This window comes from Terrapene carolina, unplaced genomic scaffold (assembly GCF_002925995.2).
Source record: "Terrapene carolina triunguis isolate 2854851 unplaced genomic scaffold, T_m_triunguis-2.0 Scaffold193, whole genome shotgun sequence".
NCBI classification, from domain to species: Eukaryota; Metazoa; Chordata; order Testudines; family Emydidae; genus Terrapene; species Terrapene triunguis.
In genome coordinates this window covers 4,756,817-4,770,838 of record NW_020664544.1, presented here as the reverse complement: position 1 = coordinate 4,770,838, position 14,022 = coordinate 4,756,817, and the positions used below count along the sequence as shown (strand labels likewise).

Genomic DNA, 14,022 nt, shown 5'->3' with positions numbered 1-14,022 from the left:
ACTGGTTTGACAAAGAGGACACTATGGAACCTCGCTACGTGTTGACAGACACAGGATGGAATCTGTAGAGTATCACAGTTGACTTGGGTTTTCAGTGAAGGCAGAAAATTGCAACTGTCCCCTGACAGGAGTGGCCCATAGAGTGTGGTTCGTTTCCACCAAATCAAGGATATTTGCGTCTGGGGGTTTTGTCACCCACGCCATCTACTGTCAGTGTAGGATTCAGTCATGTCCTTAATCCCGGTTTGGTGGACACGCAGTAGGCTGCGCTAAGAATTGAAGCCGTCCTTGGTTGAAGCCGCCTTCTCACCTCATCTGCATCCGTTTCCCACCCATATGGAAAAAGCTACTCACAGTCCCATGGGCAGACGTCTGATTTGGTTGGGCTGGGACCCCTGGTTTCCTCTCTCCGTTTTTCTGCTGTTTTGCTTTCGGCTGGGGTGGCGCGGATGGGACTGATGTCTCCTGCCTCCAGCGGACGCGCCTCCGAGGTTTTGCTGGTTTCCACTTCATCCTTTGCGGCCGCCGTTGGAGCCTCTTCCGCTTCCCACGGGCAGATGTCTGCCATCGCGCTGCTACCTGTGCTGAGACACCTGGTCACGATGGGCGCCATGCCCACTTCCCAGGGGAGCACATCTGCCGTCATGCTATGGCCTTTGCTGAAACCTCTCGGGGGCTTGGGGTCAGGCACGAGGCGATGCAGTGGCTTGTGTCCGGCCTGGCCCATGGGTTTACTTTTTGATTTTTTCGGCTGGGCTGTTGGAGTTTCTGTGACAGCTGTGCTGGCTGTTTCCACGGCTGCCTGACTGGGCAAGGCTCCGTCGACGTCCCACGGACATATTTCCGCCTTCGAACTTTCTTTCTCAACCACTTTTGGGTCTAATCCTTCCCAAGGGCAAATATCGGACTTCTTGCTTTCGATGCTGTCAGATTTCCTTGACGAAATTTTGCCCGGGTCAGTTGTTATAGAGGAGTCCTTCCAGGGGCAGATGGACTCTCGCTGGCTGCTTGCTTTCTCCAGCTTTTTAGCGGGGATGTCTCCAGTTCCTCTTGAACCTGTCTCCTCCCCCCGACTTGTGTCCTGTCTTAATTTCCCTTTAGCTGATGGAGCTTCAGACACTTCCCAAGGGCAGATTTCAGCTTTAACGCTGGCTTCAACCTCCTCGCTTTCCCAAGGGCAAACATCTGCCTTTTTGCTCTCCACACTGCCGGATTTCTTTGAAGGGCCTTTGGACGGTTCAAAGCTTTTACTGTCCGTTTTTCCAGAGGATTCCTCCACGCTCAGGCTCTCCCAGGGGCAGATGGATTCTCGCTGGCTGCTTCCCTTCTCCAGCGTTTTAGGTGGACCCGCTGCTGCTTTCGAGGTGATGCTCTGGTCGCCTTTGGAGAGACCAACTTTCTCCCGTGTTCCTTTCTCTGGTGGAGTCTCAGCCACCTCCCAGGGGCAGATTTCCATTTTAACACTGGCTTCAACGTCTGCATTTTCCCAGGGACAAACCTCTGCCTTCTTGCTTTCAACGCTGTGCGATTTCTTTGAAGCAGCTTTATACAGATCTAGGCTTTTTGTAGCAGGCTTGTCTGAGAGTTCCTCCTTGTCCATACTCTCCCAGGGGCAGACAGATTCTCGCTGGCTGCCCCCCATTTCTAACTTCTTAGCTGGCATATCTCCAGTCTCTCTTGAACCAGCTCTGTAAGCTCCATCGCTATCCTGTTTTACTTTCCCTTTATCCGATGGAGCTTCAGCCACTTCCCGGGGGCAGATTTCCGTTTGAATGCTGGCTTCAACCTCTGCACTTTCCCATGGACAAACCTCTGCCTTTTTGTTATCAGCACTGTCAGATTTCTTGGAGGCAACTTTAGACAGATCAAAACTTTTGGAAGTTGGTTTTATTGGTGGTTCCTTCGCATCCATGGTCTCCCAGGGGCAGATGGATTCTCTCTGGCTGCTCCCCTTCTCCAGTGTTGTAGATGGACCTGTTGCTTTTGACCTGATGCTTTTATCCTCTTTGGAAGCCACACCAACTTTTCTTAATAAAGTTCCTTTCTCTGATGGCGCATCAGCCACCTCCCAGGGGTAGGTTTCAGCGTTAACACTGGCTTCATCCTCCTCCGTTTCCCAGGGACAAACCTCTGCCTTTCTGCTCTCGACGCTGTCCGATTTCTTTGAAGCCCCTTTAGGCAGATCAGTGCTTTTTGTGTCAGGTTTTGCTGACGATTCCTGCACATCCAAGCTCTCCCAGGGGCAGATGGACTCTCGCTGGCTGCTCACCTTGTGCACTGTTTTACATGGATCTGCTGCTGCTTTCAATGTAGTGCCCTTGTCCCCTTTGGAAAGACCCAGTTTATCTCCCGGTTTTATTGTTCCTTTCTCTGATGGAGTTTCAGCCACCTCCCAGGGGTAGGTTTCAGCGTTAACACTGGCTTCGTCCTCCTCCATTTCCCAGGGACAAACCTCTGCTTTTCTGCTCTCGACGCTGTCCGATTTCTTTGAAGTCCCTTTAGGCAGATCAGTGTGTTTTGTGTCAGCTTTCGCTGACAGTTCCTCCATGTCCAAGCTCTCCCAGGGGCAGATGGCCTCTCGCTGGCTGCTTCCCTTCTCCAGTGTTTTGCCTGGACCTGCCGCTGCTTTCAGCGGGATGCTCTTGTCCCCTTTGGGAGCTCTCTCTTTTTCCTGTGTCACTGGTGGAGCTTCAGTCGCGTCCACAGGGCAGATTTCATCTTTGACGCTGGTTGTCTCTGTGGTTTCCCAGGGGCATGCCTCGGGATTCTTGCTGTCCATCTTGGAGTGACGGGGCGTTTTATCCTCATCCCTGCCCAGGGGTTGTACGGCTCCGCTAGAATCTATGGTCTCCCAGGGACACGTGGATTCCCATTGGCTCCTCACCCTCTCCAGCTTCCTACGTATGATGCCTCCTGTGTCTTTTGAACTCCTCCTTTCTGCTCGGCTGCTTGCTTTGGCTGGCGCCGACCCATCTTGGGGACCATCTGCTTCTTCCACGCTCACCTCCCATGGGCATATTTCAAACATTTTGCTGGCGTCGTTGTTTTGCTGGGGTGGGGTTGTAGTCTCCTCTTCCCAGGGGCAGATGGTGGCTTGTTTACCGATCTTCTGCCTGCTTTCCTCAGGACTTCTGGCTGTGGCCTCTTGCCTTGCCGTCCCGCCGAGGGATAGCGTTGAGGTTTCAGCCAGTTTGGGCTTATCACATCTACTGCCAGCCTCTTTTTCTTTCTCCCGCTGGTTCCCCTCGTCCTCCTTTCTTCTTTTAATGCTGCTCTTCTCCCTTGCCCGGTTAAACGCTTTTATGGCTAACCCTAAACTCTTGAAGGAGCTTTTCTGGGGGGGGATTTTAAGGCTTTGGGCTTTTGCCAGAGAGCTGTTTGGTTTCTCAGCACCTCCTGGCTCGCTCGGCTTGTCCGGCTGACTCGGATTGAAAACCTCCTCCTCCGCCAGTTCCCACGGGCATATTTCCGCAGCAAAGGAAGGTACAAACGGCAGCCTGTTGTTCCCAGGCGTGGACGGAGGTTGCCCATTATCTTCTCCCCGCTCTGCCTTCTCTGTCTTTCCCGAAAGCTCCTCCACCTCCCATGGACAGCTGTAGATCAGCGCCCCGGTATCTTTGGAGCCCTGGCCGGGAGCATCTGTGGCAGGCCACGTGTGCGCCTGAGAGTCCCAGGGGGCAACCTCGCCCCTTTCGAGGCTGTGAGCCAAGCTTTGGTACCTGATGGGTGGTTGCGGCGGTGTTCTCTTGCCGGCAGGGGGCGCCCTCCCCAACAGGTGAGAGCTGTCGACGCTGATGCTTTTTATCGGGGCATACGTGACGTGTTTCTGCGTCTTGCTCTCTGGCGGGCTCACTTCCCCCTCCCAGGGGCAAACGGCGGCCCTGTCAAAGCTGTCTTGCAGGAGGGAGCTCACAGTCCCTTTGGCTACATCGTTGCTCTGCGGCTGCTTCCCTGCCTCCGGGGCCTGCTCAGCGGCCTCCCCGTCATCTGCCTGCCCTGAGGATTGCGTTTCAGGAGTGGAAGCTTCCTCCTTCCCCTTCCCCTCCTTTTCTCCAGCTGGTTCGCAGCCGTCTTCCAAATACGCCCGGCTGGTCAACAGCAGGGCCTTCTCTCTGGCGCTCGTGAGGACGCTGAGGGATTTCTGCAAGGGGGAGGGCTTGGGGTGAAGGGGTTTCTTGTCCGCCAACAGGTTGTGGGCACTGGCAGACTTGTAGACAAGGGGGGCTGAGTCCAGGGAATCACTGTTGGTTCTCTCGGAGGCTTTCTTGGCCAGCTTTTTCCTCATCAAGGTGTCTAGCAGCGGGGGTTCCTTGCAGACGCTGTCGTGCCTGGGGGGCGAGGAGCCCTCCTTGGGGTCCCGCACGTGGTCGTAGGTGCTGTGGGACTTCCTCAGAGAGAAGGCTTTGTGCTTGGAGGAGTCATCTTTCACCTTCACGCTGGAGCTGCCGGAGTCCAGAAGCCTTCTTTTGTAGGAGCCGGAGCGACTCCCGCCGCCGCCTCCGCCGGAGCTCTCCTTGTCCTCTCTGCTGCACTGCCGAGACACGGACTCCGGTATCTCGGTGATGCGCCTCATGATGGAGCGGCCCAGGCCCTTCTTGGAACTCCTCTTTTTCTGAAGGTGAGGGTTGTTGGCGGTCATCTTCTTGGTTTTGTGGACCTCCAGCTGCGTGTAAAGCTTTTTTAATTCATCCTACACGTTGGGTGGAGTTTGGGAAGGCAGAGGAGAGAGGAGAGAAAGAAAGGAGCACCGATAAATATATAAAAACTCTTAATCAAAGTGTAATAACTCGGCTCTGGAGCCAAAACCATAGGCCTCTGCTCCTTGAGTGAAAGGACTGGATCTGTTAGGCCTGGTGGGCTACAATTTCTCAAGCTATGTAGAAGAATGGGTCCAGGAGACACCCGGAGGGTAGTTCACAATCAAACTCTTCTGTTTTCCAGCCAACATATTAGAATTTATTTTCATCGACCCCAAATTTTCCACAGAAAACGAATCCGTTTCCCACCCAGCTCTAGGTATTCTCTGCGAGCCCAGGAATTAACAGCAAGCCCGGTTGCTCCCAGGATAGGGTGACCAGATAGCAAGTATGAAAAATCGGGACAGAGTGTGGGGGGTAATAGGCACCTATATAAGAAAAATCCCCCAATATCGGGACTGTCCCTATAAAATCGGGACATCTGGTCACCCTATCCCAGGATGGGCTGACACAGGGGAGCACATACCCTGGAGAGCAATACAGCCTCCCAAAGTGAGATAAGAAATCTGATCCAATCAGGGCTGAGTCATGTTTACTCCACTTCCCCTCCCCTCTCACCAGCCTGAGTTTCTAAGCCCAGGCCTGGGGCTGATCGGGACATCGCGGAGCGAATCTTGATTAAACTGGATCATCCGGTTCTTTGCGGGGTGTTTTTTCAGGGGTGGGATTTTCAAAGGGAGGTGCCTAAATCCCACTGGAAGGCTCCTCATTGCCCTTTGTGCCTATGAACCTCTGAAATGTACGTTGTACGTCAGCCTCTGAGTTCGTTTTCCTTTTTGATCAGGGGTGTAAAATGTGTCTGGATTTCCTCTAGGAGAGGGTTGGAAGGAAGGGAGGGGGGTTGGATTGAGCTGGGATACGGCCATCCATTGAACCAGCCCCATCTGTTCATGCCGGATTTTTAAACCCCTGATTAAAAATAATAATAAAGAGCCCAAAGTCCTGGGCACTCACAGGACCTGCTGAAGCCAACTGGCGCTGCAGGTGCTCAGCACCTTGGAAAACCAGACTCCTCATTGCTAACACCTCAAGTTGCAAAGGGAAAAACCCTCCACTTGTGACCCCCCCTCCCACCGCAGCGCTGCATGCCTGGGTCTTCAGCAAGGCAGACAGAGCCCACAGGCCAGTGGGGTGACTCCTGTGAGTAAGGGCTGATGGATCAGGCCCTGAGACAGGTGTGAACTTGGCACCCCCCCATCCCCATTTCAATTGAGCGTTGACTCTGGAGACTAACGACGATGTTGTAGCTGTCAGCCTTATTAACTGCTTTGCTACTGACTGTCCCACGGACTGCTGCTGGAGCACAGGTGAAGCAGCCCCTGCTTCCACTCCCTGTCCCATGCTCGCGGAGGGATGTCACCCCTCACTCGAGGAGGGAAGGGAGATCCGCAAAAGCCCCAGGGCAGGTATAACCCTCGCCACCCCTTTTTGGTTTGCTTCAGGAGAAAGACTGCAAAAGGCAACTCTTACTCTGCACAGTTCTGTATAGCTAGCGTCAAAAGAAGGTCCTGAGTGTGCCACCCACCCGAATGTCATCGGGGTCAAGACTGTGCTCGCTCCAGGCCGACGTGATGCTGTTGTTCAGGTAGGAGCCCGAGCGCCGCATGTCCAGCTCGTCCTCGTAGACCTCCGCCGCGATCTCCTCCCGCAGGGGCGATTTGGCATGCAAGAACTGAGGGAAGAGAGCGGTGGCACAGGTTGAAGCCCTTGCTGCTTGCAGGCTGGGGTTGTCAGGGCAGCTTAGAGAGTTTGGCCCGCAAATGCACCTATCTCCTCTTGGACGCCTTTGCAAATCCTGGAGCCATCTTGCCTATCTTTCTCCTTAATGACCTAGGGCTTGTCTTCACTGCACAGTTATACCCGGAGCATCGCCCCTCGCTCGAGTCCCATCCGCACACGTGAACGCTTCTCCCGAGCGCGGTGGGTCTATTAACATCAGTTGTCCGGCCTTAGAGAGGGAATAGGCTACAGCGCGAGTGAGCGCAACTCAGCTGCTAACACGGCCTCTCTGGAGTGTGGACGCGGGCTAGCGCCGCTTGACTGCCGCTGATCCTCCAGTTCCTTCCCACAATTCCCCCCGGGCGCCCCAGAGAGGACAGAAAAGTTGCCCCGCAATTGAGCGGGAAAGAATTTGTAGAGCGGCTCAGCCTGCTGAAGCCCAAAGACCCCCGCGATACACCCCCTGGGAGTCTTAACATGACAACGTGAGTGTGCACAGGACCGGTGTGGACACAGCCGCTGGGGTGCTGGCATGTGGCCACGCTCCCTTGAGAGGAGCTACCTGGGTGTAGATAACTGGAGTGAACTCTGCGGTGAAGACAGACGCCTCCTGTCACACACACACCCCCCCCCCCCCGCATGTCCTCAGCCTGCAGTAGAACGTAGACCCTGGCTTCGCTGCAGCTTTGCACCAGTTAACCGGCGTGGTTGGCGCTAAACACATCAGTCACTCGGATACTAGCCAGGGCAGCTAATGGTGCATCGCCCCTGCTGGAGGCTTTGGTACCCTGTTTTTTTGCAGCACTCCTGAATGGTACCTGAGTGACTGATTTGGCTGGCCCGCCTTCCTCCCAGCTCTCTCTGCAGTTGCATACCCCAGAATGCATTGCCCACCACTGCAATACCTGCAAGCCCTCAAGGCACTATCTACCCCTTGCCAGCTCTGCACCACTACCCCAGCCCTGGGCAGAGGGGGCACCGCAGGGCAGGCTGGAGGAGGGAAGGGGTGTGGCTGGGACTGACGTCTCCCCCTGCAAAGCCCCATGGGGTAGTCATTGCTGCACCGTCCCCTACAGCTTCTGAATCAGGGAGGTACAAATTGCCCCCCTGTTGTCTCAGACTGTGCAAGGACGAATCTGCCGCTCTATTTCCAATGCTGCAGCATCTGCCAATGGTTATCCCTTGCAGGCCGCTCAGTTCACAGGGAGCAGGCAGGCTGCTTAGCTTGTTAGGGATGGCTCTGGATGCTTGTAAAGGATTTAAATAGGGGACTCTACCCCAAAGGTAACTGGGAGGGGAAAGCAGGATTGTGTTTTCAGCCTCGGGGAGAGCAATGCCGGGGGAAGACGCTGGAGGCGGGTTACCTTGGGGATGAAGAGCAGCGCCAGCGTCATGGTGATGGTGACGTGCGTGTGAATAAAGAACAGTAGCAGCGTCCAGTCGGGGTGCAGCGAGGGAACCATCACGAACCTGCGGGGGGGAGGTAATTTACCGAGGGCCCGACTTGGTCTTTCTTCCCCACGGCCTTGGGGAATAAAATCTTACCCGCACATTTGCAAAAGGGGCTGGGGGCTAAAGGCCCAGTGATGGCCGCCGGGAGGCTGGGAAACGACCCAGGCACTCTATTGGACTTTGGATCCAGACCATGGAGAGGCACCACATAAAAGCTTTGGGCCAGATCCCCTTTGCTCTGCCCCTTCCTTGCGCAGCCAGTGACACTGCCTTTGTTCAGGGGCCTGATTCACCTCTCCTGGACCCTGGTGTAAGTCACTGACACCAGGGGCTTTACATGGATGTAACACAGCTGGGGGGGGCGGGAATCGGTCCCAATGGGCATTTGGCCCAAGAAAAGCCTGATTAAAGACGAATAAAGTCCCCAGCATTTGGCCCATCTAATTAAATTATCCCGCCCCTTTACTGGGCAAGGTGGGGGTGCCGTCCCAAAGTATTCAGGGGACGTCCCCAAAACAAGAACCCCTCCCCAGCGGTGGCTTGCTGTCCTGCTAGTTGGTGCATACGTACGTTCTGCATTTACCTGTCAGAATAACCCCTCGCTCTTATCTAGCATTGTTCATCTGTAGATCTCAAAGTGCTTTACAATGGTCGGTCCCATTATCCCCATTTTACAGATGGGGAAACTGAGGCACAGAGCAAGGCTGTGACTTGCTGAACATCACCCAGCAAACCAGTTGCAGAGCCAGGAATAGAAGCCAGGTCTCCTGACTGCCGCTCCAGGGTGCTACCTGCTAGGCAACGCTGCCGGTCTCCTTAGGTACTAACACTCTCAGGAGTGGACCTCTCTGAGCTTTACCAAAGTGGTAAGCATTATTCTCCAGGATGTGCTGCTGGGGGTGGGAAACTGAGGCTCAGAGTGATTAAAGTGATGCGCCTTATGTGAGAGAGCGAGTCAGTGACTAGAACCCAGCATTCCTCGGACTTCCACTCTCCTCCGGCCTCTGAACGACTCTCCCTCCTGTTGGGAACAGAACCCAGGCATCCCGAACCCCCTCCTCTGCTCTAAGCACTAGGCCCCATTGTGGGGCGTTGGTGGGACAGTGCAGGGAGCGTCACTGGTCCTGTTCTACGCTGTTGGGGATCTCACTCTGCAGCGCTGGTTCACGGGCTGGGGATCTTGCTGGTGCGCCTCAACTGTCTGGTGTCCTTGGAGCTGAGCTGGGAGATCAGAAGAGGAGGCGGAAAGGGCAGCCCGTTGAGGCGACCTGGTTTTGAATGAGCTCAAGCTCCCGCTTACACTTGACCTGCCCCCGTGACCGCCAGCTACAGCGCAAGCCTCAGCGGGTGTGCAAAATCTAGGTCCGGCCCTGGTGGGAGAGGGGAACGGGATCGCTGACACGCGAGTCTCCAGCTCCCTTTCTAGCTGAACTGGCCTGAGCTGTGGGGCACCCTGGGCAGAGACAGCCCCAGGTCCTGCAGCCAAAGGGAACCTCCGGCAGGGCGATTCCCCATCCCCACCTGACAACGTGGAAGGCTGCAGAGATGATCATCTCGTTGTGCAGGGCGATGCCCATGTAGCGAGGCTCGTGGAAGGCGGAGGGCACCATCCGGGTGGCGTAGCACAAGAAGCTGCCCCAGAATAAGAAGAGCATCTCAGCTGGCAGGAGAAAAAGAGAGATGGAGAGATGAGCAATAAAGGTCAGGGGCCGTTGCTCTAGGACATTCATTTTTTTTATATCGCGAAGCCGTGCTCCGTGGAGCTCAGGTGGCAGCCGGTTGATGGTCTAGTTAAGGCGAGCTAGCTGGCATGAACTCTCTGTTAGGAGGGCAGCCTTCTTCCATGCCCATCCTCCAAGCACTTCTCTCTGCCTAGAGCCAGAATGGCCGGTATGCCGCAAGCCCTCAATGGTTGCCAAGTGGAACAGATTGATTGCGGGGCAGGATCGCTGTGGCTCTGAAGGCAGCGTTGTGATCCCCAGAACCACGGCACATGATTAGAGGCGTCAGGACCAGGATGGGAAAGAGGGGCAGCCCCGGAGACCTGCCTGGATAGCCCCTCTGTTTTGTTTTATTTGCCCCTCTCTGCATCCGTGGACGTAAACCCGCAAGAGAGACCAGGAGGGGAAGCCCATGCAATAAGTACAATAGCAGCTGCTCTTTTGCTTCTGCTGCAGATCCCAGCCATTGTGCATTCGAGCCCACGCCTCCCCATCAGTGCCCGGTGCGGGACGTCGCCATGTTGCTGAGGCAGGTGGGGGAGCCTGAAAGGAGGCCTGCCACAGCACCTCCACAGCACAGCGGGTGGCGTGGAGGACCAACAGCAGAGGGGTCTCCCATGAGGGCTGTCTCAGCGCTAACGCGTGGCCTTTCGTTATTAGCCAGGCACGTTTCCAGGGGCCATTCTGACCCTCCTCACCACGGGCCAGGTCCTGCCACTCTCGCTCCTCTCAAGTGGTACCTTAAAGCAGGAATAATCCCGCTTGCGTCAACGGGGCCACTTGGGGAGCGGGGTAAGCGTCGGTATGAAAACCCGGCCCCGTGTGATTTACATTGAACCTGCTTGGGGCTTTCCTGCCTCCTCGCTGAGAATTGCTCTGGGCCAGACCTGGTTGCAGTGGATGTGTCTACACTGCACACTAAGCTTGGGTTCTGACTCCGGTTTGAGCCCAAGCCCGCACTTCTGTCCACACACAAATCAGTCTGACCCAGGTCAGCAAGCGCTCAGGACCCAAGACCTAGGACCCTGCTAGATGGGGTGGCTCAGAGTCCAAGCCCAGCTGAGACTTGGGTCCAAGCCCTGTCGTTTTGCAATGTGGACGCAGTTCAAGCCACAGACTCGAGTCAGAAGGACGTGTTAGCAATTGTAAACCCAGGTTTACACTGCAGTGTGGCATTGGAAACACCGAGTCCACAAGCCTGGGTCCTACAGACAAGCCCACTGAGTCTCTTAAGCACCTTGCCCCATTTGGGGGCTCTGTATCTTTAGACCTTTGTAGACTCTGGGACAATGACGTCTCTGGGCAAACTGAAGGCCCCCTCCCCTCCCTCTCTTGTGATGTCTGAAGCTTCGGACGGAGGGTCTCACCCACAACCATCATGTAGTCCCACCGGTCGTGGTCGCAGATGTAGAACTGGAGCCCCTTGGCGGTCTGGGAGCGGATCACCAGCGGGATGTTCTTCTCGATGTTCTCCAACATCCCCACTGTCCAGGCGGCCAGGAACCAGAGCACCAAGAGCAGAATCAGCCCCAGCATCTTCAGCACCCGCCCGCTGGTCATGTAGGGCATTCGCTGGGCCGAGCGGGAGAGAAACACCTTCAGGACCCTGCAGGACAGAGAGGGAGGAGGTGACTCTAGCATCCCCCTGGGTCTTTCCTTCGACGGCCAGCGGATGGCGGACTTAGGACTTCAAGGGGTCCCTTTGCGCCGGGTGGCTTTCACCCTCAGCCTCTCGTTGCATCTTGTCTGCGCTGTCGCGCCGCTAAAAGAAAAGCCCACCTGCTAGAAGGGGATTACAATATGACTGATCTCCGCTCCGAGGCCATGCAGGTGTACAGTAACTCCTCACCTAACACTGTCGTTCTGTTCCTGAAAAATGCGACTTTAAGTGAAACGATGTTAAGCGAATACCAATTTCCCTATACAAATTAATGTAAATGGGGGGGCGGGCGGGTTAGGTTTCAGGGAAATGTTTTTTGCCAGACAAAAGGCATCATATACATTTTAAACAATTGTAAACAAGCAATTTAAGAGAGGTATAAGTTTTAAACAGTTTTAAAGAAACAATTTAATACTACAATCATCACTGCCGAGTATGAAGCTTGGTTGAGGTGGTGGAGTCAGAGAGTGGAAGAGGGTGGATTGTCCGGCTGCTGTTCTTGCAAGCACAGGCGCTGACTTTGCCAGGGGCAGGGGGCTCAACCCTCGGCCCATCCACTCCACCCCTTCCCCCAAGCCCTCACCCTTGACCCGCCTCTTCTCCTCCTCCCCCTTTACTTCGCACGCTGCGTCCTCGCTCCTCCCCCCTCCCTCCTGCCTCCTAAACGCTGCAAGCCAGCTGATTGCCGCGGGCAGGAGGCGGGGGGGGGGAGGAGGGGGAAGGCGCTGATCTGCGGGGTCTGCCGGCAGGCAGGAGGCGCTGTGGGGATGGGGGGGGGCGTAGGGAGGCTGCCAGCTGTGAAGAAAGCAGGCAGCCAAACAACGAAAGAGAGGAGCATTGCACAACTTTAAATGAGCATGTTCCCTAATTGATCAGCAACGTAACAACAAAACAACATTAACCGGGACGACTTTAAGTGAGGAGTTACTGTAACTGCAAACTAGCATGGGGCGGTGAGTTCAACAGCGAGATTGTAAACCCCTTGGGTGGGGGACTGCCTTTTTGTTCTGTGTTTGTACAGCACCTGGCACATTGGGGGCCAGGCGGCTCCTGGGTGCTACGATATACGAAACAAAATGACCCTTTCTTGTATGGAGCAAGATCTGCCCGTATGCCTATAGACCGACATTGGGCCTGGGTGAATTATGGCTTTTAATTGAAGCCATGTTGCTAGTATATGTGATAAGCCCAAAGCACGTGACCCGAAAGAAGGAGATCCTGAGAAAGTCGGGTGGTTTGTGTTAGATCTCTGTGAACCTTCAGATACCGGCATGATCTTATTTAAAGTTTGGGTTGAGGCAAGAAAAAGAAAAATACGGTTAATTGGGTACATAATGACGGCCATATTGGGTCAGACCAAAGGTCCATCAAGCCCAGTATCCTGTCTTCCAACAGTGGCCAGTGCCAGGTGCCCCAGAGGGAGTGAATCGAACAGGTAATGATCAAGTGATCTCTCTCCTGCCATCCATCTCCACCCTCGGACAAACAGAGGCTAGGGACACCATTCCTTACCCATCCTGGCTAATAGCCATTAATGGACTTAACCTGCATGAATTTATCTAGTTCTCTTTTAAACCCTGTTATAGTCCTAGCCTTCACAACCTCCTCAGGCAAGGAGTTCCACAGGTTGACTGCGCTGTGTGAAGAAGAACTTCCTTTTATTTGTTTTAAACCTGCTGCCCATTAAGATCTGCTCTAGAAATTATTTCTGGGGCAGTCCTATGGCCTGTGTCAGATGGGAGGTGAGACTGGTTGTTCACAGTGGTCCCCTTTTGGCTTTGGAGTCTATGAAACAGCTGCTTGTGGGCGGGCTGGTAGAAGGAGGTGCTGTCTGATGGGTCATTGCCCTGGCTGCGTTACCGGTAGAGCTTGAGGGTGATGGTCCCGTAGACGATGGCAAACCCAAGCATGCGCACCCAGCGCAGGACGATGCAGCGGAAAATGCTCGGCTTGAAGTACAGGATAAACACCTGGACAGAAAGGAGAGAGGGGGTGACTCTAGGGCAGCTCAGATCTCTGTTTGGGGAAGCTGAGAGGGCCTTGCTGCTCCGACTTCCCCAGCTTGGACTGCATCTGAGATTTGGGTCCTAGGTCTCGTTTGCACCTGTGGAGATTTTGAGACTGCTCCGGCAGCATTTTGGGGCATTATAATGGGTGTCAGTGATGTTAATAGCCACATTGAGGCCCTGGGACGCCGCCAGTGCGGTGGAAAAAGGGGTTTGGGGCTCATCTAGACTCGGACAAAAGTTGTGTTGTTGGATTGGGTTAGCTACCAAGTTCTAACAAAACATCTTTTATCTTCGTCTAGATAGAGCCCTAGTCTAAATGTGAATTAGGCCCGACGTCTTCTGTGCAGTGTTGTGCGTCAGAACCCTAGCGTGATTCACAGAAGGGGCTGGATGTTTATAGGGATAATGGGAATTCTAGAGCTAGCAAATACTAACCAAACCAAGGCTAGCAAATACTAACCAAATACTAAACTAAGTAACTCCCCTCTGCCCCCTTATTTTGGGAGCGAGGGTACGTACGTGTGAGAAATTTGCTGAAAAACCCGAGGATCAATTACTTTGGAAAAGACTCACTCCCCTTCCCTGGTGCTTTCTTGAAAGGCAGAAGCTGTAAATCTTGCAGGACAGAGAGAGGATTAAGATCATTTAATTTAATTCCGGTGACCGAAAAGGGATTTGAGTTCCTGAGAAGGATGATCTCACGG

General features: G+C 54.4%; 1 protein-coding gene across 1 annotated transcript in view; it reads right to left on the bottom strand.

Moving 5' to 3' along the window:
• Nucleotides 1–1,485: 1,485 nt before the first annotated feature.
• The window catches only part of GPR179 (G protein-coupled receptor 179), a 32,846-nt gene continuing 20,309 nt past the window's right edge, over nucleotides 1,486–14,022 (bottom strand). The window contains 7 exon segments of the mRNA XM_024203720.2: nucleotides 1,486–1,642; nucleotides 1,645–4,690; nucleotides 6,283–6,429; nucleotides 7,841–7,946; nucleotides 9,450–9,588; nucleotides 11,017–11,255; nucleotides 13,170–13,279. Coding sequence (XP_024059488.2) covers nucleotides 1,545–1,642; nucleotides 1,645–4,690; nucleotides 6,283–6,429; nucleotides 7,841–7,946; nucleotides 9,450–9,588; nucleotides 11,017–11,255; nucleotides 13,170–13,279 — 3,885 coding nt within the window. The 3' untranslated portion in view covers nucleotides 1,486–1,544.